The sequence below is a fragment of the Heloderma suspectum genome, chromosome 7 (assembly GCF_057233095.1).
Source record: "Heloderma suspectum isolate Gila_16-S chromosome 7, 16-S_ref, whole genome shotgun sequence".
Taxonomy (NCBI): domain Eukaryota; kingdom Metazoa; phylum Chordata; class Lepidosauria; order Squamata; family Helodermatidae; genus Heloderma; species Heloderma suspectum.
The window spans coordinates 116,916,254-116,944,150 of record NC_139464.1 but is presented as its reverse complement, the minus strand read 5'-3'; the positions used below and the strand labels follow the sequence as shown (position 1 = coordinate 116,944,150).

The 27,897-nt window shown below is 42.5% G+C and overlaps 1 protein-coding gene across 1 annotated transcript in view; it reads right to left on the bottom strand.

Annotated features, from left to right (window-relative positions):
- SEMA3A (semaphorin 3A) overlaps positions 1 to 27,897 on the bottom strand; it is a 314,016-nt gene that overhangs the window by 109,813 nt on the left and 176,306 nt on the right. The window contains exon 5 of the mRNA XM_084811846.1: positions 3,924 to 4,017. Coding sequence (XP_084667972.1) covers positions 3,924 to 4,017 — 94 coding nt within the window. The remainder of the gene's footprint in view (positions 1 to 3,923; positions 4,018 to 27,897) is intronic.

The window sequence follows — 27,897 nt, the reverse complement described above, 5'->3', positions numbered from 1 at the left end:
TATTTATCATTTTTCTGTCTCATCTGCCACTTGCTATTTTTAAAAGGAGAGACAATCACTTAATTATAGCCCTTATTACGTACTGCGCTTGAGAAAATGCCTTTGATGCTTCCGTTAGCCTTTACTTAACTTTACCCCCATTTGCTTGTCAGCCTCTCTCAAGAGACTTGGGATAAATCAATATAAATCAAGGGAAAGACAAGAAGCCTGCTTTTATTTCATAGTTGTCAAAAGAGAGGAAAAGGTCATCCAGAAAAAGAGATTCCAGACACTAAACTGGTTTTTTAACAGCATTTTTCAAACAAGCTTTTCGACTATCATTTTATCCGAACAAATGCCTGCCATTATTGGGTGGTGGTGGTAGATGTGTGAAGGGTTCGTCCTCTTTCCCATAGGGATGTCAGAGAATTCCACCACAGACCCCAATGAGGCCAGATTCTTGGAATCCGGCCCCATTGGGGTCCGTGGCGGAACGGATCACTCACCTCCGCACCCCTCCTGAATCCATCCAGGCCAGCTCCTCCACGTGGTGATCCTGCTAGGGATGGGGGAGAATTTCTCCCTGAAACTTCGGGGGGCCGAGTGCCAACGCATTTGCCCCCCTGAAATTGGTGGTGAAATTCACCGCCCCCCCACCCCCCCCGGGATGGGACTTACCTTTCACGAATGGAATGTCCCTCCCGGCGGCGGGTCCCGGCGGCGGTTCGTCGGGTCTTCATCGGGGGTGGGGGCAGCAGCCGGTCTTTCGACCGGCTGCCGCCGCCGCCATTACAAGGAAAGTTAAAAAAAAAAACCACCCCCGTGATAGGCTACGTAACGATTAACGTGGCCTATCACGGCTAGATTTGCAAAGTCAGCCGTGATAGGCTACGTTAATCGTCATGTAGCCTATCATGGGTAACTTTGAAAAAAAAAAGCGCGTACGCAAATGGCGGCCCCCATAGGGAGCCGCCATTGGCATTCCTTATTTGGTCCCGGTAGTCTACGTAATATACGTTGCCCTTATTTTCACCATAGTCTACGTAAATCTTTACATAGATTTGCGTACGCGCTTTTTTTTCACCCAAAGTCACCCGTGATAGGCTACGTGACAATTAACGTAGCCTATCACGGCTGACTTTGCAAATGTAGCCGTGATAGGCCACGTTAATCGTTACGTAGCCTATCACGGGGGTGGTTTTTTTTTTTCGCGGCCGGGTAGACGGGGTGCTTCTACCCGGCCTGACTTTCGCCGGCGAGGGATGGGGCACCTCCGGGCGAGGCGGGAAGCCTCCCCCCCTCTCATGAACTTCGGGGGGAGAAGCAAAGCGCCTCCCCCCCACCGCGAAAAAAGCTGCGGGACAAGGTAAGTCCCTTTCGTACATCCCTAGATCCTGCGGAGCCGGACGCCAGCTCCGCAGCACTGGCGATATGGCCAGCCGCCATTGCCGTGCCATATCGCTGTGCTAAGTCCGGACACAAATGGCATCCATTACACCATTTGCATCTCTGTTTTTTCACGTGATAGGCTATGCAAATATCTACATAAATACAGAATGCTGGACTAGATGGACCCTTGGTCTGATCCAACATGGCTCTTCTTATGTTCTTATCTGTCCTGAATCTCCCACCATTCAGCTTCATGGGGTGACCTGGGTTCTCACATTATATCTTCCTACCCAGTTAGGGGTGAGCAACCCAATGTCCGGGTAGAGTGCAGCCTTACCCCAATATTGTCTCCCAAGTGCAATGCTTTACTTTTCCTGATAGGAATGACTGGCAACCATTCCCTTATATGGGAGAGAATAAAGGGGTACGCTCTGGGATACCACTGAGGTAGGAGTTTAGGCTGCAAACCCAGCCATTTAACTGAGTCTGCTTCAGCCTTCATAGCCTCATTGTGGACTTTGTTTCTCGGTCACTCTAGACTAGTAACAGAATGCTGGGAACTTTAGGATATAAAGGCGGCGGAGGAGAGGAGGATATTCCTTCAAGCTGTGTTGCTTTCACTGAAAGCAATGAACTGCAGCATAACTGCTGGGCTTTAGGTCTCTCCTGGCTGAAAAGTCACTGAATGTGCTAAGAACGTCACTCTGTATGTAATCTTCGATGTAGCTTCAGCAGCAGCCATAAACATTCTCTTATGAGCTGGACTTGGAGTCAAACAACATGTTACGCTAAATGCATAGCGTGTAGCTGAAGGTTACCTTTTTATGTACAATTTGGATCAGGACTACCATGCACTGAGAGGGAGGATTAACCTTCCCCCACCATTTCCCCCCTGAAATTCCCCCCATCCACCATTGGAGCGTCAATGGGTGGGTTCTTTTTTTTAACCCCCATGCCCATTGTGGTGAAGTTTGGGGAAACAGGGAAGGTTAATCCTCTGCTCCCAGTGTGTCATGGTCCTGATCCAAATCAGGGCCATGCATAATTACACTAAAGTAAATAAAACTATAACCCTCAGCTACGCACTACGCGATGCGATGCAATGTAGCTTGGCGATATCTGCCAGCAATGAAGAACTCGGAATCATTTTATATAAAAGTCGAGAAAGTTTCACGAACGTAAACCAACATGCTGCCTGAGAGCTGATGCAAATGTCTGTAGCTCAGTACCAAATGATGGGACGCTGATGAATGTTTTCAATGGGTCCACCGAAAGACCATGATCTTAATCCACTGATGGATTACACATGAATTGTGCTAGCTGGGATGCTATCTGTATAGCTGTTGGGGCTGCTTGCTTGTAGCCTCGGTAAAAACAAACAAACAGACAAAAACCCATGGTACCACAACTGCCAAATTAGTGATGGTTGAACTCTCCTCAGCTTGATTGAAAATTGGATCAGTGATTATGAGTACTATTGGAAAGTGTGTGTTGGCATGGGGGGAAGAGATTGATTTTGTTCTAGAGTTCTAAACTGACTGGTAATGTTTGCTGCTCCTTATACCAGACTATCCTCTTTCAACTGCCCCTTTTTGTTTGTTTAAATCTTGGACACAAATCATAACTCAGACAGTGCTAAGCAAAATCATATGGCTGCAGGGAGCAGTAGGCAAGCCTAAGGAAGCTCTGAAACCTCAGGAAAAAGGGAGCCATGCAATACCGCTACTTGTTTGACCAAGCGCAGGGAGGGGTCTCCAACTCAAATTATCCCCACTATGCAAGTCCTTTTATATATGTTATCTGCTCCTCCTAGGCTTTATTTTCTTGACCTTTTTAGATTATGGTGAGGCAAAAAAAACCACACCACCACCTTTTAACTCAAATGTCTCACTGTAATACACAAAGTGCGCTATATCTCTAGCCCTAAAATATTATAATTTGGATAGGCACAATCTACCTGAAAATTCTTCTGTACATTCTGCGTTGAAATGCATGGATATTGAACAAGAGCTTGCGGAGCTCCCATTCAATTCAATGGACAGGAGCACCATGGAAGGTGTCCTAAATGGGTTTCAGAGTGTAGTCTCAGCCATATTGATGAATTTTAAACATTTTTAGAAATGTTGGATTCAAGGTTCAATTACCTTAACAGAAGCCTTATCAACAGACTTTTTTTTAGCTATCCATTATACAACGAACTTTATTTGCACACTTCTTGTCATGCACAGCTCGGTCTCAAGTCAAGTTTAGAAAGTCCTTGTATCATTGCCCCCACCCACAAGTTCAAATTCAAAGTTTAATGCCTGCATCCTTGTAATGATTGGAAATTCCCAACTTGCACATCCATCAACAGCAATTATGGATAGTTATTGTTGGGCAGGATTAAGCTTGTCTTAACTTGCCATGCGATGAAGCTGAATAAAAGGATGCTTCCCAAGCAGGTTTTAAAATAAGGAAGCAGGAACTCAGATAACAATCAGGAAAGGGAAGAAGCAGGTAACTATAGATAAAAAAAAAACCTCACACACACATCCAATTTGCATAACACTACATACCTATTAAAAGAGAAGCTGTCAGAAGCTTGGGGTCATAGGGGCTTTTCCCTCTGCCATTTTCAAAATGTGAATCTTCCAGCTTAAAAATATTGTCCTGTTGAGAAAGAAAGGAGAAAGAATTAATTTAGCCATGCAATGAGACCAATGTATACAAATCATTAGTCTACTAATGAATAGCAAGCACTTCACCACACAGTAAAGGTAAAGGTAAAGGTGTCCCCAACCAGTCGTGTCCGACTCTAGGGTGTGGTGCTCATCTCCATTTCTAAGCCAAAGAGCCAGTGCTGTCCGAAGACGCTTCCGTGGTCATGTGGCTGGCATGACTAAACACCAAGGTGCACAGAACGCTGTTACCTTTCCCGCCGAAGCGGTACCTATTTATCTACTTGCAATTTCTTGCTCACTCCGTCACGCAGCACCTGGGTATCGAACTGCTGTCCTGCCGACCTTCCGGTCTGCAGTTCAGCATCTTAACCACTGAGGCACCGCGGCCCAACCACACAGTCACCACACAGTACTACGCCCCAAGTTCTATTTTGCTCCATCTACGTTTCATTAGATGGGGTTCTATTTCTGCTTGTGAGTGAAACTCAGAAGCCAGCAACTGTCATCTTCCTTACAGACAGTGCCTTCACCTTCTGGTTCTCCTACAACTTGTTATTTCAAAATTATTCTTTGTTACAGACTTTATCCCATGTCCACAATCTCGTGTGCATGGTTGCACTAATGCTTCCATATGCTTTAAAATTACAGGATGTAAAGCACAGAAATAACAAAAGTGAGATGGTTGCGGGGCAGGGGAGGGAAGTAGCCCACTTTCACAAAAGAGCAGTTGTCTGAGTGTGTGGCTGTGGAAAAACACACACACCACAGGGTTAATTTGCACAGGCTGTGGATGATTTGAGATTGTTTAGGTTAACATTTCAATGCCAGGAATTCGTGTTTTTCCTTAATTCACTTTATCCATGTCACTAGTAGAACAGTAGGACCCACTTATTCAGGCACCCCAAAAGGGCAGGCTGGGTCGGAGGGGAAAGGCTCATGCAAACAACATCATGGCATGCAGACTACAGGAGAACTGGTGAATGCCAGCTCTCACATTGCAAAATTCAGTCCCACCTCCTGCAAATTACTGAAACACCTTCCACTTTTGTGGCCTGCGAATGGGGCTGTGAAATTCGCACAGGGGGAGGGGGAGGATTTTGGCCCAGTGCTAGTTGTTCATTTCCTATTAATACATTTATTTTCAAATTATGTAAGTGGCTAGGGATTTCAAGGGTATACGTGTGCGCCTCTAACAGTACAATCCTACACTTACCTAGTTAATCTTATGCTTACCTACCTAGTCCCATTGAGTTTAATGGAGCTTACGCTAAGGTAAATGCACGGGATTGCAGCCTAAATTAATATAGTAGTCTTATCCCAATGTTTTATGACAGTAATAGAAAATGGCACAAGTCCTGCAAGCTAGGGTTGAACCGAAAGGTTATCTTCGGTAGGATTCTTTTATTGCCAAGATAAATAGTTATTTGATCTCCATTTTAACAGACTCTGATAAAATGTTGATATCAGAATGACTAAAACCAGAAAGGCTCTACCATGTGATTATACTAAAAATATACATCACCCAGTTCTGGTTCATGTTCAGTTTTGGGAAGTGCAAATTTGGTAAGTTCACACTGAAACGTGAACCGAACAAGTTTCTCATCCATCCCTATGAGTGTCCCCTTTTAACCCTACATATATCTCACATCTTCATTCCAGGGTATGGGGCAAACGTGTTCAATGCTCCCTTGGGTGCATAGATTTAGCTGCACAATTCTTAGGGTTTCTTTTATCAGACTTGTCAAATTTCTTAGGAGGAAATGTTGAAATTTCTGACTTAACTATTAGATGGCAGTTAAGAGATAAATTGATCTTAAAATGCCAAAGGATCTCATGCTTCTTCCATCTGAGTGTCCAAGGTGATCCAGCAGGAGTAGAGCAATCCAAAAAACACATGAATGTCATGTTATCCTTGACTGATTAGTAAGGACATCAAAGATGCCATATCCCCAGTATTCAAGAAATAAGACACCATCAAGGATATTGAACAATTCTCAGAGGACATTGAGAATTGGAATCTCTTTGTGTAGCAACATTCAGGGTTGTCATGTATAATATATCACCGACATCGCTGTCTGGCTTACATACGGTGACCTCTGGAAAAAATAAATGCTATGCTGTGCAATGAATGTCTGTCCTTTCTAAGCAACTTATTAAGTGGACTGCATATGCAAGCAATAAGATACACAATCCTAAAATCAATTCAATTGAACACTTACCTTATTCATCCTGTACTTTAATCTCTCCCCCCACCTGCCATATTTTTCATGATACATTTGGATAAGGAATTGTTTATTATAATTACTTTAACAGTGATGTTGCTCTTACGTTAATAATGTATTGGTATATACACTATACTGCAACATTGCAATAGTTTTCCACTGTTATTTTTCCAATTCAAGATAATTCTATTCCTCCTTTATCTTTGGATTTCCTGTGTACTATTAACCTATGGAGAGAGGGAGAGAACACATACCATAGGAAATAATAGCAATACTAGCTCCTTAGCATCAGCTTTTTATGAAATATTGAATTTTAGGGTGTAATGGCCCCAGGAGTGCAACCAAGTTCGCCTGTAGTTTCAGAGGGGCCTAGAGATCCACAATGCTTGGCTTAGGTTCATTATAAGTGCAATTTCCTTTCTAGTGGGCCTCTGAGCATGTGAGATGAGTCAAAGGTCAATAGCATGGCTTCAGCACATTCCGTGCTAACGAAGGCTATCAGGGCCTAGGATGTGCCTGAGAAGTGAGGCTATACTTATGCTGAGTTACAAGTGGCTGTGCTGGGAAAGTTCTGATTGTTTTCCCTCTGCACAAGTACTGTTAGCTTATGCTGGCAAAGTTGCAAATGAATGCTAATTAATGCTTGCTTCTGTCATGCTGCCTCGCTGCTGTCATGTATGATATAAAACCATTGTATCCCATGGCTCTGGGTTCAGAGAAGCTGTCTGATCCAACCATTGGGTACGCCTGTGTGCTGATGGTACTCAATAAAGTACTCCTTGTAAGTAAACCTGGATCTGATTTATCACTATCTTGGCACCTCTAAATTAAGAGGCCTACTGCAGGGGCAATACATAGGGATGCAAAGGCTATAATTCTCTCTTCTGTCCCATTGAAAATAAATATATTTCCAAGAATAGAACTTTATCCAAAAGTGTTAATGTGGCAGAAAAAGCGGGGCAGGGAGTTTGCAAAATTAATCTGTAGTTAGAATTCAACCAAATAAAGTCTGAGTTAAGACTGCAAACTTCAGTGTCATACAGCGGAACTAAAATAGACTTTACAGTGCTGTTTGAGGCAACAAAAATGGGCCTCACTTTCTCCTTGGATTTTCAGCTGGAAAAGAGAGGTAGAGCTGTGTGTCATCAGCATATTGGTGATATCAAATCCCAGACCTCCAGATGGCATCTCCCAGCAGTTCCATATGGAAGTTGAAGAGCATGTGGGATAAAATAGAGCCCTGTGGCATTTTACAAGCCAATGGCAATGGGGCAAAGCAGGGATTGCCCTGCATGCCCTTCTGGCACCAACTACTGAGGAAGGACTGGACCCACTGTAATACCATGCCTTTTAAGCCCAGGCTAAATATTTGGGGCAGAATGGTACTGTGATCAATGGTGTCAACCCTGCCAAAATATCCAGAAGAATCAAGAAGGTTGTACTACAGCCATCCAGGCCTCAGCACAAGTCATCTAGTAGGGTGATCAAGACAGCTTCCAACCCAAACCCTGGTCAGAATCCAAAATGGAATGAATCTACATAATCCTCAAAAACTACCTGGAGTACAGAGACCACCATGGGGACCATCTGGGGGAAGCTTTACCAGTTGATCTGCTGCATGTATAACCTGGCCTTGAATCAATAACAAAGGTACAGAAGGCAGGTTCTAAGTCAGAGATGGCGATAACATTTATTTATTTACAGCATTTTTACCCCACTCTCCAGCCAAAAAAAGCTCCCAGAGCTGGTTACAAAGATTAATATTAAGACATCCATATCCACTAGAACTGTCACCCGGTTAAGAGATTGTAGTCATAAGAACAGCCCTGCTGGATCGGACCGTAGGCCTGTCTAGTCCAGCACAGTGGCCAACTGACTGGATGCCTGTGTGACGCCCATAAGTGGGACATAGTGCTTCTGATACTGGAGGTAATTTATAGCCATCCCAAGTAGTAGCCATTGATAGCCTTATCCTCCGTAAGTGAGACAGTCACACGAGTTTCAGCTGACTAGGGCGCAATCCTATGTGGATTTCAGCTGATTAGGGCACAATCCTATGCAGATTTCAGCTGACTAGGGTGCAATCCTATGTGGACTATCCAGTGCAGGGTGGGAGGACAGCCAAGGCAATCTTCACCTTCGCACTCCAGCCACCCTGCATTTCTGCTAGATTGGCAATTTTGCCTGTCCAGCAGCAGCACCTTGGAAGGGGAGGGAAAGATACTGGGGCAGCCATAGGATACGTCATATTGGATACGTCATATTGGATACGTCATATTGCAGCTATCATATTGGATACGTCATATTGGTTACGTCATATTGCAGCTATCATATTGGATACGTCATATTGGTTACGTCATATTGCAGCTATCATATTGGATACGTCATATTGGATACGTCATAATGCAGCTATCATATTGGATACGTCATATTGGTTACGTCATATTGCAGCTATCATATTGGATACGTCATATTGGATACGTCATATTGCAGCTATCATATTGGATAGGTCATATTGAATACGTCATATTGCAGCCATAGGATTCGTCATATAGGATATGTCATATGGCAGCTGTCCTGGTCTCCTCTCCTCCCCACCCCTGGGAAAGCCCCCTTTTCTGCATCTCCATGCTCCATTTTCCGAGCACAAAAAGGTATCCACCTCAGTTCTCTCTGTGCCAGCTATGAGGGAGAGGGGCTGGGGAGCACAGTTTCCTGGCCCCGAGGTCAGAGCCCTGTCTCTGACCTTAGAGCTAGGAAACCAAACTATCCCCCCACCCAATTCTATCTGGGGAGCATAGAATTGCTCACCTAATCAATTAATTATTCAAATAAATGACCTATGCATATGCACAGATGCATACAAGAAAACAATAAAAACAACCAAAAAGCATAACTTAATATTTATTTATTTATTTATTAAAGTTATTATTTGCCCATCTGGCTGGTCACCCAGTAAACAATAAAAACAATATTAAAACAATAAAATTCTACAGTAAAAACATCATATTTCTAAAAATACCCTAACCCACCCCAAATGCCTGCCTGAACAACCACGTTTTTAATGCTCAGTGGAAGCTCATTAAAGAGGGGGCATGGTGGTTCCCTAGGAGGGAGTTTCACAGAGTGGGGGCCACCACAGAGAAGGCCCTCTCCCTCGTCCCTACCAGTCTAGCTCTCCTGGCTGATGGGACAGAGAGAAGGCCATCTGAGGCTGATCTTGTTGAGCGGCCTGTCTGGTGTTGCTGGAGGCACCCCTTAAGATAGGCTGGGCCAGAACCATATAGGGTTTTAAAGGTCAAAACCAACACCTTGAATTTGGTCCAGAAAACAACTGGCATAGGGAACACGGTGCCCTTCAGATATTTTGGGCTACAACTCCCATAACCCCTGACCATTGTCCTTGCTGGTGATTAATTGGTGATGTAGCCCAAAATTAGGGATGGTGGAGAATTCCGCCATGGATTTCAGTGAGGCTGAATGCACTGGCATTCGGCCCCCTGAAATCCGTGGCGGAATGGCGTGCCCCCCCACGGATCCCCCCCAGAATGAGACTTACCTGGGGCGGATGTTCCAGATGGCAGCGGCTCCAGCGGCGGCTTCGGCGGCGGCGGTGGCGGCAGCGGCTGGTCTTTCAACTGGCTGCTGCGGCCGCTGTTTGCAGTCTGTGCTTAGCCGTGATAGGCTACATAAGACTTTACATAGCCTATCACATCTGGGTAAAAAAAAAACCCAACAGCATACGCAAATGGCGGCGGATACAGCAGCCGCCATTTGCATTCCTTATTTTTCGCCGTTTCAGTCTACGTAAATATCTACGTAGACTATTATGGTGAAAAAAAAGGAATGCAAATAGCGTAGTGGGCGCTATTTGCGTTCCTTTTTTATTTGCCGTTTTAGCCTACGTAAATATTTACGTAGACTAAAATGGCAAAGAATAAGGAACGCAAATGGTGGCCTCCATACCCACAGCCATTTGCGTACGCCGTTTTTTTGTTTTTTACTCAGATGTGATAGGCTACGTAAAGACTTACATAGCCTATCATGGCTCCCTGGCTGGATGCAAATGGTGACCGCTATGGCGGCTGCCATTTGCGTCTGCACCAGCCAGTCTGAGGCCGGAAATCTGGCTGTGGACGGCCCTGGCCTGGCTGGCTGCTCCGCGGAGCCACCGCGGAGCAGAGCCGGCCGTCGAGGATTCCGGGGAGGAGGACTGGATCGCCTCCCCCCCGTTGAGGATTCTGGGGGGAGGGATGGAGCATCTCCACCCCACCACAAACAGAATTTGAGAAAAGGTAAGTGACTTTTGTACATCCCTACCCAAAATACCACCAGGTTGCCCACCCCTGCCTTATTAGCTGATACACATGTTTTATATCAGAATTCATCTTAGAAGAAGCATTCCCTGCTGGGTGAGAGAAGAGGGAGAATGCCTCTTTAGGATGGTACTTACCACATAACAGTTTTTATAACTATATGCACTGAAAAATAATTTTGTTAAATAAACAACACTAAAGTCTGCTGCCCGATTAACCCAGGCACCTTTTTTACTAAATCAAATGTTGTTTCATTAATTCATTTTAATAGATTAATCAACCAAATGTTACAGTCCTTATATCTACAATGTTTTGCTTTGTGAATGATAAGGTAGGAATTTTGATAAGCTCATGTGCATCAGCTAAGTTCATACCTTAGTTAGTGAGATAACTCTTATACAATTTGAGGAGAGCATGCTTCTAATAGTCTTATGACCTTCCACCTTAGCTCCTATTTTTGGTTAATTGCCTGAGGTGATAACAGGTAATGATCCATGAAGATTCATTACATGATAATCTATGGTACTTTCCTACATCCAAGCAATGACAACATTATCCTGTGGATAATGTAATACTTGAACTAAGGTGATCAAAAGTGCTGGAAATGCCAATCCAATTAACTTAATAATCATGAGATGTTAAAACATCATAAATTTTGGCTTGCAGGTTGCTCAACCTTTAGAGCAAAGTGGGGGAAAATTGCAACCACAGGGGCTAGAAACTTTTTATGGCCAAAGTGATTTTATCAGCTGCAAGAACAGACCTCAAAGTGTCCAAGCGGCTTATGAGTCATAAGGCCCTCCTGACCATCAAAAAATATTTGTCACTTTTGACACACAGTTGTATCAAATGTCCTTGGTGCTGCTACAATTCTTCTGTAACAGCAACAATTAATTTTGGACACAATTATGTCGAGATAAATTTAATAAATGTTACTATAATAAATGGGCAATGGTAAGAGGCTAATTAAAACAGGAGAACAGCCTAATGATTGATCTTATACCATCCCAGGAGGTCTTTTATAAACAGAAATTCATGATGAAATAGATTAGCAACATTACTATCACTGAACACATCATGACATTTCATGATGATTATGAAGCTGGGTGTAAGATAAGCAATTTGCCCAGCATCGGCTTCTACTCCATTTCTCAACCATAATAATCACTAGTTCCATTCACTTTTACATCATTTTGTCTTTCTCGCTGGAGGTTTATACCACAGGGATCTTACTAAATCAAGCCATGACAGTTGCACATTCAGCTTATCGGGCATGAGTCTTCATTATAATGTTCTATTGTACTCAGGATTCTGATTTATCTCAGAACTGGTTCACACATGCATATTCATCACTTGATCACTGAAATACCGCGTGATGATTCCTAACTTCCCTTCTCTTGCCTAACGTCCAGTCTTTACTGTGCGCAGCTTAAATTGCGGAAGTAGAATAAATTATACATGCATTAGCTTTATTTTCAGAATTTACACACCAATTATAAATTTGAACTTTATTGGTAGGCTGACCTTTAGAGCCCAACTTACATCTTCTAAGCAAAAACCACTCTGGGAATGTAAAGCGTATGGCTGTGTGAGTTGTGTAATAATCCCCCCCCCCGCACTAATATAAAACAGCTTCCCCTTTTTTGTTTTTGTTTTTTAAATGAAGGGAAATAATATCCCCCCACCTACTAATAAATGGTATTGTTGAAGAATAAAATTACCTATGAAAAGATTAATTCCATTGTGTGCTTGGAGACATATGTTCCAGTAGACGTAATTATAATGTCTCTCTCTGACAAGTTACAATTACTCCACAGAACAGGGTTTTAAGGAAGCCCATAGATTTCCCCCCACCCTTTTAGCATTTTTTAAAAAACTAAGGATGTATATATTTTTCTGCTCTGAGCAACACAAATATTGCTTGTACAGAAACAGATGTATTTTAGTGCATTCTGTTCAGCGTGATTTAAAAAATGCTCATATTAAAGACAGCTTCCTGATTCAGAGGTCATCCGAATTTTCATTATGCAATATGAATGGAACATTAAAGCTGATGATGGTTGATCCTACCCACCCCCACCGTGCACACACACATCAGAACTCATGCAAAGGTTCCGTCCATTATTATTCTGCACTTCTGCAATGCTTTGGGTTCTGCTCCAGTTGTCATCCAGCAAGGAAGGCGAATTTCGGAAAAGCTAGTAACAGATTTTGCATGAGGAACCTGCTTATCTCTTGCATGACGAACTATGCAATCAAAAATAAAATTTAGCTTCCCCCAAATAAAAATGACTTGTTGTTGTTGTTGCCGTTCTACAGGACTGCACCAGTGCGCCACTGCGGAGTCCATGAATAAGTAAATAAGGGCGCAATCCTATGACCGCTAGACAGTGTCTAGACGGCCAGAAGATTTTATGGGGACTTTGCTCAGAGCCAGTGCTCTGAGTTTGGTTCCCAGAAATCTAACTCCCCTCCCCTGGGTCCACAATTGGAAGAGCAGTGCGAACTGGCTGAAAAGGGGCCGATCCTGGGGGCGGGGCAGGGACCGTAGAAGCGCCAGTATGACGCTTCCTATGCACCATCCAGCCTCCCCCCCACTCCAAGGCACCCTTGTTAGATAGCCCAAACTGACTGTCTAGTTGCAAATGCAGGGCGGCCGGAGCATGGAGGAGAAGATCCCTTCCATGCTTCGCCCACCCTGCACTGGATGGTCAGCCACCTCTGAGTTCAGAAGCGGCTGATTATCCCCGTAGGATTGCGCCCTTAATAAACAATTTAATAATAAAATTATTTTTTTTTAAAAAATGCTTTGTGCTGAGAATTTTAATGTTTTGAAAAATATATTTGGAGTAGCATTGCTCCATGACCATGAAATATAAAACAGCAAGTGTAACACATACACGTGTGTGCATGTGCACACACCAATACTTGGCCTGATTTTTTTTAAATTTGTTTTTAAAAATCATCTCAGCTTGAAATGAAGGACTCTTAGAACCATGTTAGGTAGGAGAGAGGAAATCCTACCAGTGTAACATCTAAAGCCTGGCAGCATAGAGAGCTATTTGCCCACAAAATATTGAATTACCTAAGATATTCTGTTTGTTACCTCTACTTCTTATGCTTCTTTCTTTCTCTCTCTCTCTCTTTCTTTCTTTCTTTCTTTCTATACCGCCCAATAGCCAAAGCTCTCTGGGAGGTTCACAAAAGTTTTGTCACACTTTTGCAACTGGGAGAGTATCTCCCATTCTTTCCAATGCAAATAGCAGCTTCAGATGAGGGATTTTTCTCAGGATCACAGCGGGGGGGGGGGAGGGTAAAATTCCCCTTCCATGCCCCCTCCCATGCTATTGGGCTTTTTTTTTTTTTTAATCCTGCACATTTATATGCAAAGATGTAGTTAACATCACTTCTAGTTTGGCACTTAGATGCAAACATTTAGTTCAGTGTCAAACATAAGTGTTTTACTTTGCAAACAACTTCAAGTCTGCCACAGGACAAATATAATCATCTAATTCATTAATATCACATTTACTCCGTTGTGCAACACTTAAAATAAGCAAAGTGCTGTAGAGAGAATGAAAAAAAAAATCCAGTCTTCCATTCTAAATGTCAACCAGACACTAAAGGGATACCCTGGGAAAAAAAGAAAGGATACTGAGATGATGGATTTGGTTAAACAAGAATAAATTCCTTCTCCAAAGAAGATAATTGCATCATTCTAGTATTGCTGGCACAGCCCCTAAGTCACAAGGCTGCTGTTCTCTCTGTAAATGCAGCACAAACACTTTAAAGATACCTATCTAACTACAGTATTTGTCCCATTGACACCCATGAGATTAGTTAACTCTGACTAATTTAAAGCCCATTCATTTCCATTGGACTTAAATCTAATCTAATGTGCTCCCCACCAACTTCAAACAATTTATGTAAGCTTAAAGTCTTCTGGATTGCACGCTAATATACTCCACTATATCCCATTGGTGTTATTGTTTTTGTAATTCTTTGTTTCACTGAAAACAAAACCATTCCAATTCTGGGCCTACATTTATTTGTTTAAAGCACTTTTATCCCACTCTTCAGCCAAAACACTCCTAAAACAGCTACATGTGATCGATAAAAAAAGGAAGGTCCCTGCCTGCAGGCTTACAATCTTATGACACTGAAAGAAAAAGGGACGAGGAGAGAAGAGGAAAACGAACAAGCCCAGGGATCAATTCTTAAAGTTACAGTCTAGTAATATTATATATACACCCACTAGCAAAAATCCCAAATAGCGTCACAATTTACTAGGGATGTCAGAGAATTTCGAAACGAATCTCGGGGAGCCCAAATGCCAGTGCATTCGGCCCCCCGAAATCAGTGGCGAAATGGTCTGCCCCCCCGCCCCCCCCTCGGGACGGGACTTACCTTGGGCGAATCCTCCTGGTGGCGGCGGATGTGGCGGCAGCTGCGGCAGCAGTGCAGCAGCGGCGGCGGCGGCGGAGGCAGCCGGTCTTCCGACCGGCTGCCACTGCCGCCATTTCCAAGTTAAAAAACACACACACACACACAAAAAGTGATAGGCTACGTAAAGATTTACATAGCCTATCACAGCTAAATTTTAAAAAACACCGTGATAGGCTACGTAAATGTTTACGTAGCCTATCACGGCTGAGTAAAAAAAACAACAACCGTGCGTACGCAAATGGGGGCGCCCATGGGTGCCGCCATTTGCATTCCTTATTTTGGCACGTGTAGTCTACATAAACATTTACGTAGACTACGGCGAAAATAAGGGGAACGTAAATAGCGTAGCGTCTACGCTATTTGCGTTCCCCTTATTTTCGCTGTAGTCTACGTAAATTTTTACGTAGACTACACGTGCCAAAATAAGGAACGCAAAGGGCGGCGCCCATGGCGCCACCATTTGCATTCGTGCGGGTTTTTTTTTTTTTTTTTTACTCAGCCGTGATAGGCTACGTAAACATTTACGTAGCCTATCACAGCTGACTGCAGGGACGCAAATGGCGGTGGCTACGGCCGCCGCCATTTGCGCACCTGGCCAGCCAGGATTCGGGGGGGAGGGACGGAGCGCCCCCCCGGCCAGAGTTTCGGGGGGAGGGACGGAGCGCCTCCCCCCCGGCCAGAATTTTGGGGGGAGGGACGGAGCGCCTCTCCCCCACCGCGAATCAATTTTGTGAGAAGGTAAGTCACTTTCATGCATCCCTACAATTTACAGAGGAAAGGTACAAATCTGCACACAGGCTGCTTAAGCCACCTTATGCCTGGGATCCAAACAGTTGCTTTAAGTTTAGGTAGAATCACAGTCATATGCACACCCAGTGGTATTTTTGACCTTTCCCTTTGAACAGAAGGCCACCCATGCCACATCAGAGACTACTTTTCCGTGTAGTCTGGGGAGCTGCTGTTTGGGAAACATGAGTCCAAACCTGCCTTGGGCACATGAAACTAATTGCGTGGCTCTTTGGAATCTGACCTAAACATTTGTATATCCTTCTTCAATAGTCTCTTTGCTGCTCTTTGTCTCACATCAGTGGGATTTTGCACCAAGCCTTTACTTTGCTCATTTGTGGATATTATTTATTTATGGATCAAGGCTGGATGTCTACAAAAGGCTAAAGTTGCCTCTTCCCAGAACAGTTGGTCTCCATCACCACCAATTTCAGGAGGATAACTTATCAGCAGGGCCTATGTATTGATGTCATGCTCCCCTGTTCCCTGTCGACATTGAAACAATAATTAATAACAAGGAAGAGAGAGTTTGAGGGTCCTTATTCCAGGCAAGTTATGTTGTGAGAGCATCCCATTTAAACATATGCTTTAAATTGGGTTCATGCAGAGATCGTGAGGCCATCGTAGGCATACTTGATTAACTCTGGTTGCCTGCTGTTCCTCTCTCTCTCTCTCTCTCTCGCTCTCTCCCTCACACACACACACACACACACACACACAGAGCTATGAAAATATGACAAATCCCAGAACTGCTATTGGTTGAGTGTCACCACAGGGATCTATAATAATCAATTTACTTAACAGGAAATCAAGCACCATTTGTAATGCCTACTGCACACCAAATAACCCCACTCACAAAATGTAGAACGGCATCTAAAGAGTCAGATGGCAGTTCTTAACAATAGAAAGTGGAAAACTGATTTCCCTTTGCATTTTAAAAATCAAAGTGTGCCCTTAAGAACAAAAACTAGCCAAGACTGTAGTTAATGCACACCAGGCAGCTTTCTACTAATAGCATACACAAGGGAGCAATGTGGCCACTTCCATATTCAGCTGTTTTCAATAGAGTCCACTCCCTTGATCGGGTATATCTATTCCCATTCAGGTACAACGGAGGAAATCCTTTAAATATCGCAGCCAGCAGGAACCTGTTCTCATGAACAACTGGGTGCATGGTGGGTATGACAAAAGGCCAGATTGTATCAACTTTCAGCACACCAAGCTAATGCACATGTTACCATATGTCGAAATCAGCTTTCGGCATACCACTGCTAAGTCATGCTTAGGACAGTTTGTGATGGTGTGCAAAAAACAAACAACGCCTCACATGGGATAACATACACATGGCTAACTCAACAACATTAGCAGTCAGGTCAGAGTGGTTTTCTTCTGTGGTCACTGTGCACTCAAGTAGTTGGGGGAACAGTATCAGAATCTTAACTTTCAGGATTAATTAACCTTTCTTTTTAACATGCAGCCAATCGTCCTCATTTGATGCTTGTGTATAGAGGTGTACAGATTCCCTACCTGGGCTGTTTCGGGGCATCCGCAGGGGACGCGATCCGTTCTGCCCCCCGGAATTCTCCCTGGCTGGCTCCGGTCCGTGGTGAGTCCATGGAGCCGCTAGCCGGGTCCGTCTGCTGCCAGACTTTTGTCCGCTGCCCGTTTGTGGACGCAAATCTTTGCCGTGACAGGCTATGTAAATTTTTACGTAAATCTTTACGTAGCCTATCATGGCAAAGAGCAAGGACGCATAGCACCATTTGTGTCTGCAGACTGGCAGTGGATGGCAGCAGAGTTAGACCCGGCCGGTGGCAGGTAGGATCTGGCCGGAGCAAACTTTGCAGGGTGGCGGAGGTGAGTGGTCTGTTCCGGGAGTCTGTGGCGGAATTCTCTGCCATCCCTACTTGTTTCTAGGGTTCTAGGGTTCTAGTTGTTGCTTCTTTTTAAATATATTAATTCCCTACAAAAGAAAATTCATTTCCAACTCATCAGAAGGAGAACTCTTCGAATAGTAAAAAACACAATATTGGCAATAAGGCATCTGTTTCTACAAAAAGCCTGGTATAGCATTCCAGAAAACAGTAAAATATTACTATTTCTGATCTATTCACCCAAATCCCTCATTGCATTGGTCAAAAATGACTATTTCTTTGGTTTATCATGCCTGATCCTCCAGCTGTGACTTTTTCCATTTTGGAACAAGTTACGTTTTGGGTTGTGCGTGTGGGTGGATGTTTTGTAATAATAAAAAGCTCCAGTTCTCCAGAAATACACAGTTTTCAAATAGCTCAATTGTATTTTAAGGGGCTAGTAGGTTAAGTGGTGTCCAGTGGTTTTTAGTTACAGCTACAGGGGCACTAACTTTACCGTGAGAGATTTTGTGTGCCAAAAGACACTGCTGAAGAACAGAATGCTTTGAAGAGCACAGAAGTTGGCCATCTCTGTTCTCGGCTATAGCACGGACAGGGCTATTTCTAGGGGGAAGCAAAGTGGGTAGTCGCATAGTGTGCCAAGAAATAAAGGGTGCCAAATTATTTCCCCCACCCGGCAGGTGGCAGCAATAGTTGCCAGGAAAGCATGGCATGCAGTAAAGGAAGGTGCTGCATTGGCCAGTCCAGGCTGCAACTGTATGCTATTTAAAATCACAATATTTTCCCTAGTGTGTGAGGCAGTGAGCTGAACCAATCAGCTCACTAAGTTTGGAGGGTACACAACCAATGAGGGCATTAGAGCAGATAGAGACTCCATGAACCCATTCCACTGCAATTAATACTGATAGCATTGGGGGTGTGCCAAAACTGTATTATTATTATTACTTTATTATTATTAAATTTATTAATCGCCCATCTGGCTGGTCACCCGGCCACTCTGGGCGATGTACAACATACAATAAAAACAGTTTAAAACAATAAAATTCTACAATAAAAACATTTTCTAAAATACCCTAACCCACCCCAAATGCCTGCCTGAACAACCACGTTTTTAATGCACGACGGAAGCTCATTAAAGAGGGGGCATGACGGAGTTCCCTAGGGAGGGAGTTCCACAGAGTGGGGGCCACCACAGAAAAGGCCCTCTCCCTCGTCCCCACCAGTCTAGCTGTCCTGGCTGATGGGACAGAGAGAAGGCCATCCGAGGCTGATCTTGTTAAGCGGCCTGTCTGGTGCTGCTGGAGGCGCTCCTTAAGATAGGCTGGGCACCAAAGTAACTTGAGACAGCCCTGAGCACAGATGTCTTCTAACCAGGTGGTTCCAAAGCTTGTCATGGCCCACAGAACAATCCTGAAACCACTTTGGTGGCCAAAGGTTAAGCTATAATGAAGACAGGGTTTGTGCACCTCTGCATCACATGCTGATCATTTTTATGCTAGGCTAAGTATCACGTTGTCAAGGTGCCCCTGTTGCCTACTGAATACTCCAATAGCCAAAATCAACACTCAGACAAAAAGGCTTTAATTCCATTTATCCTAATGAGGCATACAGATGCTAATTGCTTGAGACTCAGAGAAACTACAAAGGAACAGCCATCTAGGGGTCTCTAAGGGTTAGGACGTCAGTTGATCTCTGTTTGGGAAAAGCGTGGCAATTCTCTGAACTTAAGGAGTGGGAGGGGAAGATCTCCCCCTCTCCCGTGATGCTTCTGGGTGCAGCTGTTGACGTCAAGCCAATCAAGCTGAGCACCGAAGCTGGGCCCCTGCGATCTCTTGCTTGTGCCTGTGTCTGCGCCTCACATCTAAAAGTTCAGTTTGTCCCTCCCTTTCCACACCTGGTTCACTGTGGCTCCCAGGGATGTGAGAAGGGGTGCCCCCCTCCAGCTGTACCTCTGAAGTCTGAGAGAGTTCCTCCCCCACGAATTGTATCTCCTGCTCAGAATCAGAGCTGCTCTGGGACTCTGTGGGCTCAGCTACAACCCTGACATATGTCCCTTGAGAGCAGTGTTTGATGAGGGTGTAGAAAATTCCATGTAAGAGGCCCTTAGCCCACCTCACAGGACTTCCATTCCTAGGGCTTCCTGGAGAGAGGGCATGGCGATGAAACCAGTTTTAATCTGAGATGTGGACATGCTCTTTGCTTTTGAATCCCTGAACTGCATTTCATTTCATTTCATTTCATTCAGAATCACTCCAATGGACACTTGTCACTCAAACTAATTCAAGAGAGCCTCAAAAGATGTTGCACAGTGACAGTGCAGAAAAAGTGCTCTCCATGGCATCCAACATTTTTTTTTCTTTGAAAACCTAATCTATTGAAACAAATAGGAAGGATGAACAACTGGATCATACTTATCTGCTCTTGCTACACTGCACTTTGATATCCCCGCCTCCCCGCCTGGAGAGACTTCACATCTATCTATCGTGTTTTCACAGTTGACACTGACGTAAGAGGGAGGAGTAGGAATAACACAGAAGCTGGAGGCGGAGGTTGAAATGGAAGATAATTCAAACAAAAACATTAACAAGTTCTTGATAAGAAAAATGGAGATATGTGGTGTTGTATTCTCTTTGAATAGTTTAGAGCATTCTTTGTCTATTCATGGGTATATTGAACATAACAAGTGCCATATACTGACTCAGCCCTTTGGCCATCTTCTCCAGTACCATCTACTCTGCTATGCACTTTACCACTGAGCAATGGCCCCTCCCAGATGTTCAAATGCTTCTTCAGATTCAAGCATATGCAGATGGGCATATGAAATTCCAACTGTGCTTCCTTCAGATTGCAGGCTGCCATTAATTTTGTGTGTGTCATGCAGTATTGTCTGACTGTCCTCATAATGAATTTAAAACAACTGGCAAATCATTCACTGTCTAATCTGAGGTCTCTTTGGGAGAACAAAATTAATAGCATTTGTCACTTTTTAATTGTCGAGAGGACAGTTTGCAATTTAGAACTCCCCCCACCCCCTGCAAAAGGCAACTACTAGATCTTCTTATTACAAATCTCATTTATTTCCTTGCTAACCCATAGCTGTTCACATGTGTTATCTAAACATAATGGCACACAGCTTTATCAAACTTGTGCTTGGTACTTGTATAACCAGAGCTGAAGGCAGGCACAAAGCTACTCAGTGTTATTCTCTTAATGTCATCACCTGCACATTATTATTTGACTTTTACAAAAACAAATTCTCTTGTGTTTATTTAACATTGTATCAAATTCAACACAAGGGCATTTTGTTCATATGATTTACATTTTTTTAATTAAAAAATTCAGAACCGTAAATGTAAGTGCTGTTATATCCTTCTTTGCCTGTACTCCACTAACCATTTACATATTAGTAGATTTTTGTAAGATCTCTCTTCTTCATTTAAAACATATTCCAAAGCAGATTCCAATAGTCTTATTCATGCTATAGTGAAATCGAAGGATTAATTGGCAAAACTCTCATAGTATTCAATATACTCAAGACTTCAGCACTGGAAAAAGAAATTACTTGGGGTTCCTTTGAGTCACTTGATGAGTAAGGCTCTAACCGGACAAAAGTAAGAGCACATAAATGCTTTAAATCTCTATGGTTTTGCCTTCCTGACACCATTCAGACATCTGTTTAAAGGTATTTATTATGTCTGACACTTCTTGATATATACAGAACTTACAAAAATCACATAAGTGCCTAACTGATTACTCAAGGTCAGCCAAATAACATTTCTGGAATGTGGTAACGTATACCACGATATATTAAGAATGCTTTTTGTATCCCTTTTGCCGAAATTTGACTTTAATTATATTCAAATTCCTTACACTTCAATTCTATCATTCTTTGTAATATACGGACCTTAAGACTGGCAACTGCTACCATGATAATCTCACATTCAAGTCCATTTCAAACTGTAGCACTGAAAACATGAGTGTTAACTACTAATTTGTTCCAGAAAACACTGTAAGTTTGCATGTTTGTCCTGATTAGCATGTCCAAGTCTACATTACAACTTTAAACTGGTTTCAAACCTGTGTTTAGTGATTACGGCTACCAAATACAGGAATTCTGGGAATTGTAACTCTAGGACGAGGGCCTGCTTGGGCAGGGGACAGGGGTCTCTAGCAAAGAATTCTCAGTACCCTCATGAAACTGCAGGATCCCTTTAGATAAACCTGTTTGAAACAAGTTTAAAGTTGTAATGTAGGTTGCCCCTATGTTAGTAGTTCACAAAACAGGTACTAACCTGAGATTTACCATGTTATCACTTATGGACATCCCAGGAGCATTCTGGTGTCTGTAAGAAACCAGAGCTGTCTCAAAAAGAAACCTAAGCCCATTACAAGAGGAAATGCCTTAATTAAAGAAACAGAGAAAGAACTTTGTAGGAATCTTCAGGGGCAAAAGATAGGAAATGAAATCCAAGCTAAAATGTTAGGAACTGCAATAGAAGGATACTGATGCAGGCACATTGATGTGCATCAACCTAGGTATGAAGGAACGATATAATCATAGCCAAGTCATGTCCAATTTTGGCTTCTTATGGCCAAAATGGCCATGATGGCTGTAGATCCATGTGAGGATCTACCAGTGAACTAACTAAAGCAAAGAACAAAGACAAGTTAAAGTTACATTGGCGCATAAGAAAACACACACACACCCTACAACAACCACAGTTGGGCAATACCTTTATTAGGACCAACAAAATGTCTCAAACTATTAACAGTGCTAACTTTTTATGATAAGATTTGTCTCCACTTACCAAGTTTATACGGCCAGTTTAGTTGTGTGCAGAGTTGCAGCTACATATATCTACAGTAGTTGGCTATTTTGATTTCATATAGTGTTTCGTTTATAAGTTCTTTATAGAGCCATTTGATATTGCTGAATAAACCATTTCCAGAAGTAACTGGGAATAGCAATAAGCCAGAAAAGTTGAATATCTTTCATTTAGCTAGGTAGATTAGTTGAGCAGCTAATGCACTCTGCTATGTTCATAAAAGCTTGTGGGCCCATGTCCTGTTCATTCTCATAAAGGATGGTTTCTTCTAGTCAACCTGACTCATTGGGATTGAGAATCAAAGTAAATATGCTGTTGGTAGATGCAGCTTCTCCTGTTTCTTCCCATTCACATCTGAGGGAGCCATATTCATTTCATTTCATCCCTTTCATTTATTATATTTCTATACTGCCCCATAGATGAAGCTGTCTGGGTGGTTCACAAAAAATAAAAACCATTGAAATACATTATATAAAATATAAAAACCATTCACATAATGACATAAAACAAATCACACACATACAACAACAACATATATCTAAAACAATTTAAAACAATCAGCCAGAGGCAATCAAGAGACTCATTATACACTGCCAAATGCCTGAGAGAACAGGGCAGTTTTAACCTGGCGCCGAAAAGGTGATAATGTTGGGCCTCATCAGGGAGATTATTCCATAAATGGGCATTATTTATATGCCCATTATTATTCATATGCCCATTATTTCACAGGGTGATCCTTGTTCTGCTTTAACCCATCCCTTTTCACCATCTCGTAATCCATTGCCTAAAATCAGTAGTAATAACAGTAAAGAACTTCCTGTTTGCATAAATTCCCATAATCCCAAACAAGGATGGTGAAGAGCAGAGCAGTTACAATTGTTGTACCTTCCGTAGCAATGACTTGTGTGAAAATGGAACAACTGTACAAACTCAACACAATTCCCACATTTGGTTTCTCTCTCTCACACACCCAATCACTATAATGCTGCCCCACCAGAAATGTTGTTTCTTTGTCACTTCATCCTTGTTATTTGCTCCTGTGTCTCCCTCTATTCCTCCTTCTCTTGGTATTCTTTATTCACCGCTTAATCTCCCCTCTTCTCTACAATCGTTTCCCCTTATTTTTCCCGTTCTCTCTTTGTTATCTGCTTATCCTGGCTATTCAAGTAGTTTAACACTTGGTTGTAAAATGAAGATAAATTTAACAAACAAACAAAAATGGTCTCCCCATCCATCCTCTGTGTCATATGATGGCAATCAACTTGGATGGCTTTAATGGGGGTTTACAGAAATTCATGGAGGATAAAAAGATCAATGGCTACTACTCATGATGGCTATATGCTACCTACAGTATCAGAGGCAGAGGAGAATGCTATAATTATTGTTGTTGTTGTTGTCTATACCACCCAATAGCCAAAATGCTTTGGATAGTTTACAAAAGATTGCTGTGGAACATAGGTGGGAGGGTGCTCTTGCATTCATGTCCTGCTTGTGAGCTTCCCAGGGTCATTTGGTTGGCCACTGTGTAAACAGAATGCTGGACTACAGTAGATAAGCCTTTGGTCTAATCCAGCACAGCTTTTCTTATGTTCTTAAGTATTATTACAATAGATCTATCAACTGATAGCTGTAGCAGGCATCATGCACCAGTCTGAACTTCAATAATGATGCACTATCTTTGATCAGTTTGCCATGCAGAGGCTGCAAAGTGTGATTGCCATTGTGTACCAGTCTGAGAACATACATTCTGGTGTCGTGGTTTGTGGGATCAGATCATGGCCAAAGGAAAAGCATCAATGGTTCCTTTTATTCCTACCTTCCTGAAAAGCCTTCCAAAAATAAATAACTCTACTAATAAAAGCTGTGAATTCCTTTACATACAAAACCACATATTGACTTAACACTTTCTTCTTGGCTCTGCGTAATAAAGTTGGTCAGCTTCAATTTGTCCTCGAAGAGGACAAATTAAATAAATGTGGATTGTGTTAACTATATGAGCTAGCTTTACAGCTATTCTCCATATTAATGGAGAACTCACTATTTTCCTGCTTTCTTACAACTTGTGAAGCATTTGTAGCACCACTCCAACATGGTGAAACAGGAAATATGCATGACAAAGAATGCGAGGCTGCTACCAAAAATGGCACCTCCATGTCAAATCCCCCCTTCCCCGCTGCGATGTCCAGTTGAATTTATCTCATGTCCTGCCATCATTATGATGCACATTTTCCATGCCCTGATGCACATCATTGGCTGCCATTAAGGAAATACACATAATAATGATATCAGGAAGTCCAGGTAGGCATTACAGAGAGGAGAGGGAACTGAACACAACGCTGCCATTTTTGATGGTCGTGCTGCGTTCTTTGTAACATGTGTGTACTTCCACTCATCCCAAGAAAAATGAGAATGTCAAATCTCTAGTGAATTTAAGAACTGCACAAATGTTTCCATCTCTCTATGTGTACCTAGCACACTACCTGTCTGAACAATGGCACCTAGTCAAGCAGAAAGTTAAACTTGGAACAAGTTGCTGTGCAGCACGAGGGGAGGAGACAATAAAGTACTTATTTGTGCTACTTGACACATGGTTTGTATTTTAGGTGTAATCACATAGCCTTCTTAAAAAAAAAAAAAGCAGTTGCAAGCTTGCTAATAAATGTTGGTTGTAGAGAGTACTGCAAAAAGTAAAATACTTCCAGGTTTCAGTGGTGGTGCCATGTTTGCAACAGCATGTTTCGGTGGACTTATAAAAACGTATAATTATTGAGTAGCAGCTTTGGAAAATAATCAATGCCATTTGCCATTAAGGTCCAACAACCCTTTTCATTTCCTTTTTGAAAAGCATAAAGGAAACCATGCAGACATTTCATGATTCCAGCTAAAAACACCTAAGGGAAAGGAAAACCCCCAGCAGCTCTACAAAGTTAATACTGCAGGCTGTGCTTTCGATTCTTCCATCAAGTTGGGAGGCTTCTAAAAACTGTATGGTAAGGTGAAGGTTTAGTCTCCAAAGAAGACCTTCAATGCCCAAAGAGCATCTGGTACCTCCTTTAGGAACTAACTGCTTTACTTTTCTATTGGTGTTTTGTCTCCATCCTATCTCGGAGTGGTTCTGAACTTTTAAAAAAAATATTAAAATGTTGATTTCATGACAGAGTGACAACTCCACAGAGCTTTCTCTTGTGACTCATCTAAACATAATCCGCTGAGCCTTCTCAGTTTCAGTTGGAGCAAAATCTTATGGGATGAAGCAACCAGCATCTGACCTTCCGGCTTTTGGTCTTCCGTGAGCAAGGCAGGATTTATGGACACATTTACAACAGGATTCGCACTGTGAAATTATTTGTATCCAATCCAAAGGGCATTGTGAAAGTGTTGTGGTTGTCCTTCCACCAACTTGAAGGCAGCAAGGAAATTTAGTTCACACTTGTGGTAGCCATGCTTTAGCATTTGTCCCAGAAATCAAACATGCATACCTGGAGCCAGCATCCTAGACCTTAGTCCCAGATTCCATGTTTTTTTATCTACTTACATGTGCATGAATGCAGAAATGTGGCAGCTGAATAAGAGTGTATGCACAATGTTGAAAGAAAGTGCAGGGACAATGGTGATGGGGAAGGAATGGGAAGAGATGAAGGCTTATTGGAGAGGTCAGAACTTAAGACCTGATGTGGTCTACAAGCCACCTATTTAAGGCAGAGAGCCTCATACTGCAAAGGTCTTAGGTTCTTCTACTTTATAAAAACAACTAAGATGAATAAATTCTAGGCTACTCCATTTTACACCACCTATTCTGTATACTTGACTGCTTTTCCCATCAATAAATTGGCTTCTACAGACCTGTTAGTTAATTCCATTAAATGAACACACAGGGAAGGCATGATTGAAATGGTATTATTGAAAAGAGGCCTCCAAGGTAACCATTAAATAGCTAAGTAACCTTCAGCAATGTTACTGTAACCATACAGATCTACGACATGCATCGTTAGTTACCCTGCACTTTGACACTGTCTGAGTACTTTAACATAAGTGTTGGCTGCAAGGTAATTATTAGTGTCTCTGTGCAACTGGTATTAAGAGGAAAATTTCATTTGCAGAGTGCACTGGGCTGTGCTGATGAATGATAAACCTGCAACAAGTTTCCCACTGAGGTCCATCACAAGATTCCAGAGTTAAGTTATCTGTTAACTAAAAGGCATTGAATTTTGAACCAAGGAGCTCCTATGTTTTGAGAAAGGAAGCACAATCAAGGAAAGGCTTCTCCATGGGCTGAGGAAATATCATGCGAGTCTGTAAAATGTGGTACAACGTTAACCTACTTCAAATTACACTGACACACTTAGCACTTACGCAGAAGAAGAAGAAGAAGAAGAAGAAGAAGAAGAAGAAGAAGAAGAAGAAGAAATGAAAAGGGGAGACCATCAATTTCCTTATGTAATAGCCATAAATATCACGTTAATATAGAAAAAATAAAAGACTGACATAGCCTATGTATGAGTGCACATGCATACATGTGGACTGTGTATATGTAACTATTAATCTCAAGGACAATGACAAGGGGATATCCCCAAGCTACATAATAGTCTGCAATATATTTTGTAAAGTTTTGCCATGGGACCCCTCAAGGAAATTTTTCTCTTCCTTTGGAAGTCTCCCCTCAGCTCAGCCCAGGAGCAAATCTCTCTGAAGTTCCTTCCATTGCATTTACTGCTGGCACCATGGTGGTAACCCACAAAGTTCCCACAACTCACTTCCTTCCAACCAACGTTTGCAAATCACCATCCTTCAGCATAAAACAGCCTCAATCAAACAATTAAAGAGATTTCAGGCTAAGCCCAGACAAATGAGAGAACCGGCATCTTTACAGCCACTGGCAATTATACCTTCAAGGCTAAAATGTGACATGTCAGCTACAACCCAAAACCATTGTTTCCTTCCACTAAATGTTTTAAAGGACTTCGTGACAAGATATTTGTGAGGAGTTGTCCAACAGAAAGCAGGTGCTTCCTTTAGCAGCACAAGTTACATTTCAAATGTGATTTTAAATATCAAGGTCAGTCAAGTCAACCTGCCTTTGTGGAATAATCCTGGAAGTTATAAAATGCAGCTTTGATACCAATCTCCCAAGTTATGTATTTCATAACCTTACATATCCATTTTTCTTTCTCTTACTGCCCTAAATCAAAAGTCGCTTTATTCTATCTATCTCCAATTCATTTCCGCAATTAAACCTGCCCATGCGTTGTATCATTGTCTTTTCATTAAATCAGGTTTTCGACAGATGTTGGGTGGCTGTTGTTTTCTCTGCAGATCAAAGAGTTCAGTCAGGCTTCTCTGTAGTATTCTTAAGGTGTGCGGATGAAACTTTGCATATGTTGTACAAGAACAGGACTGGG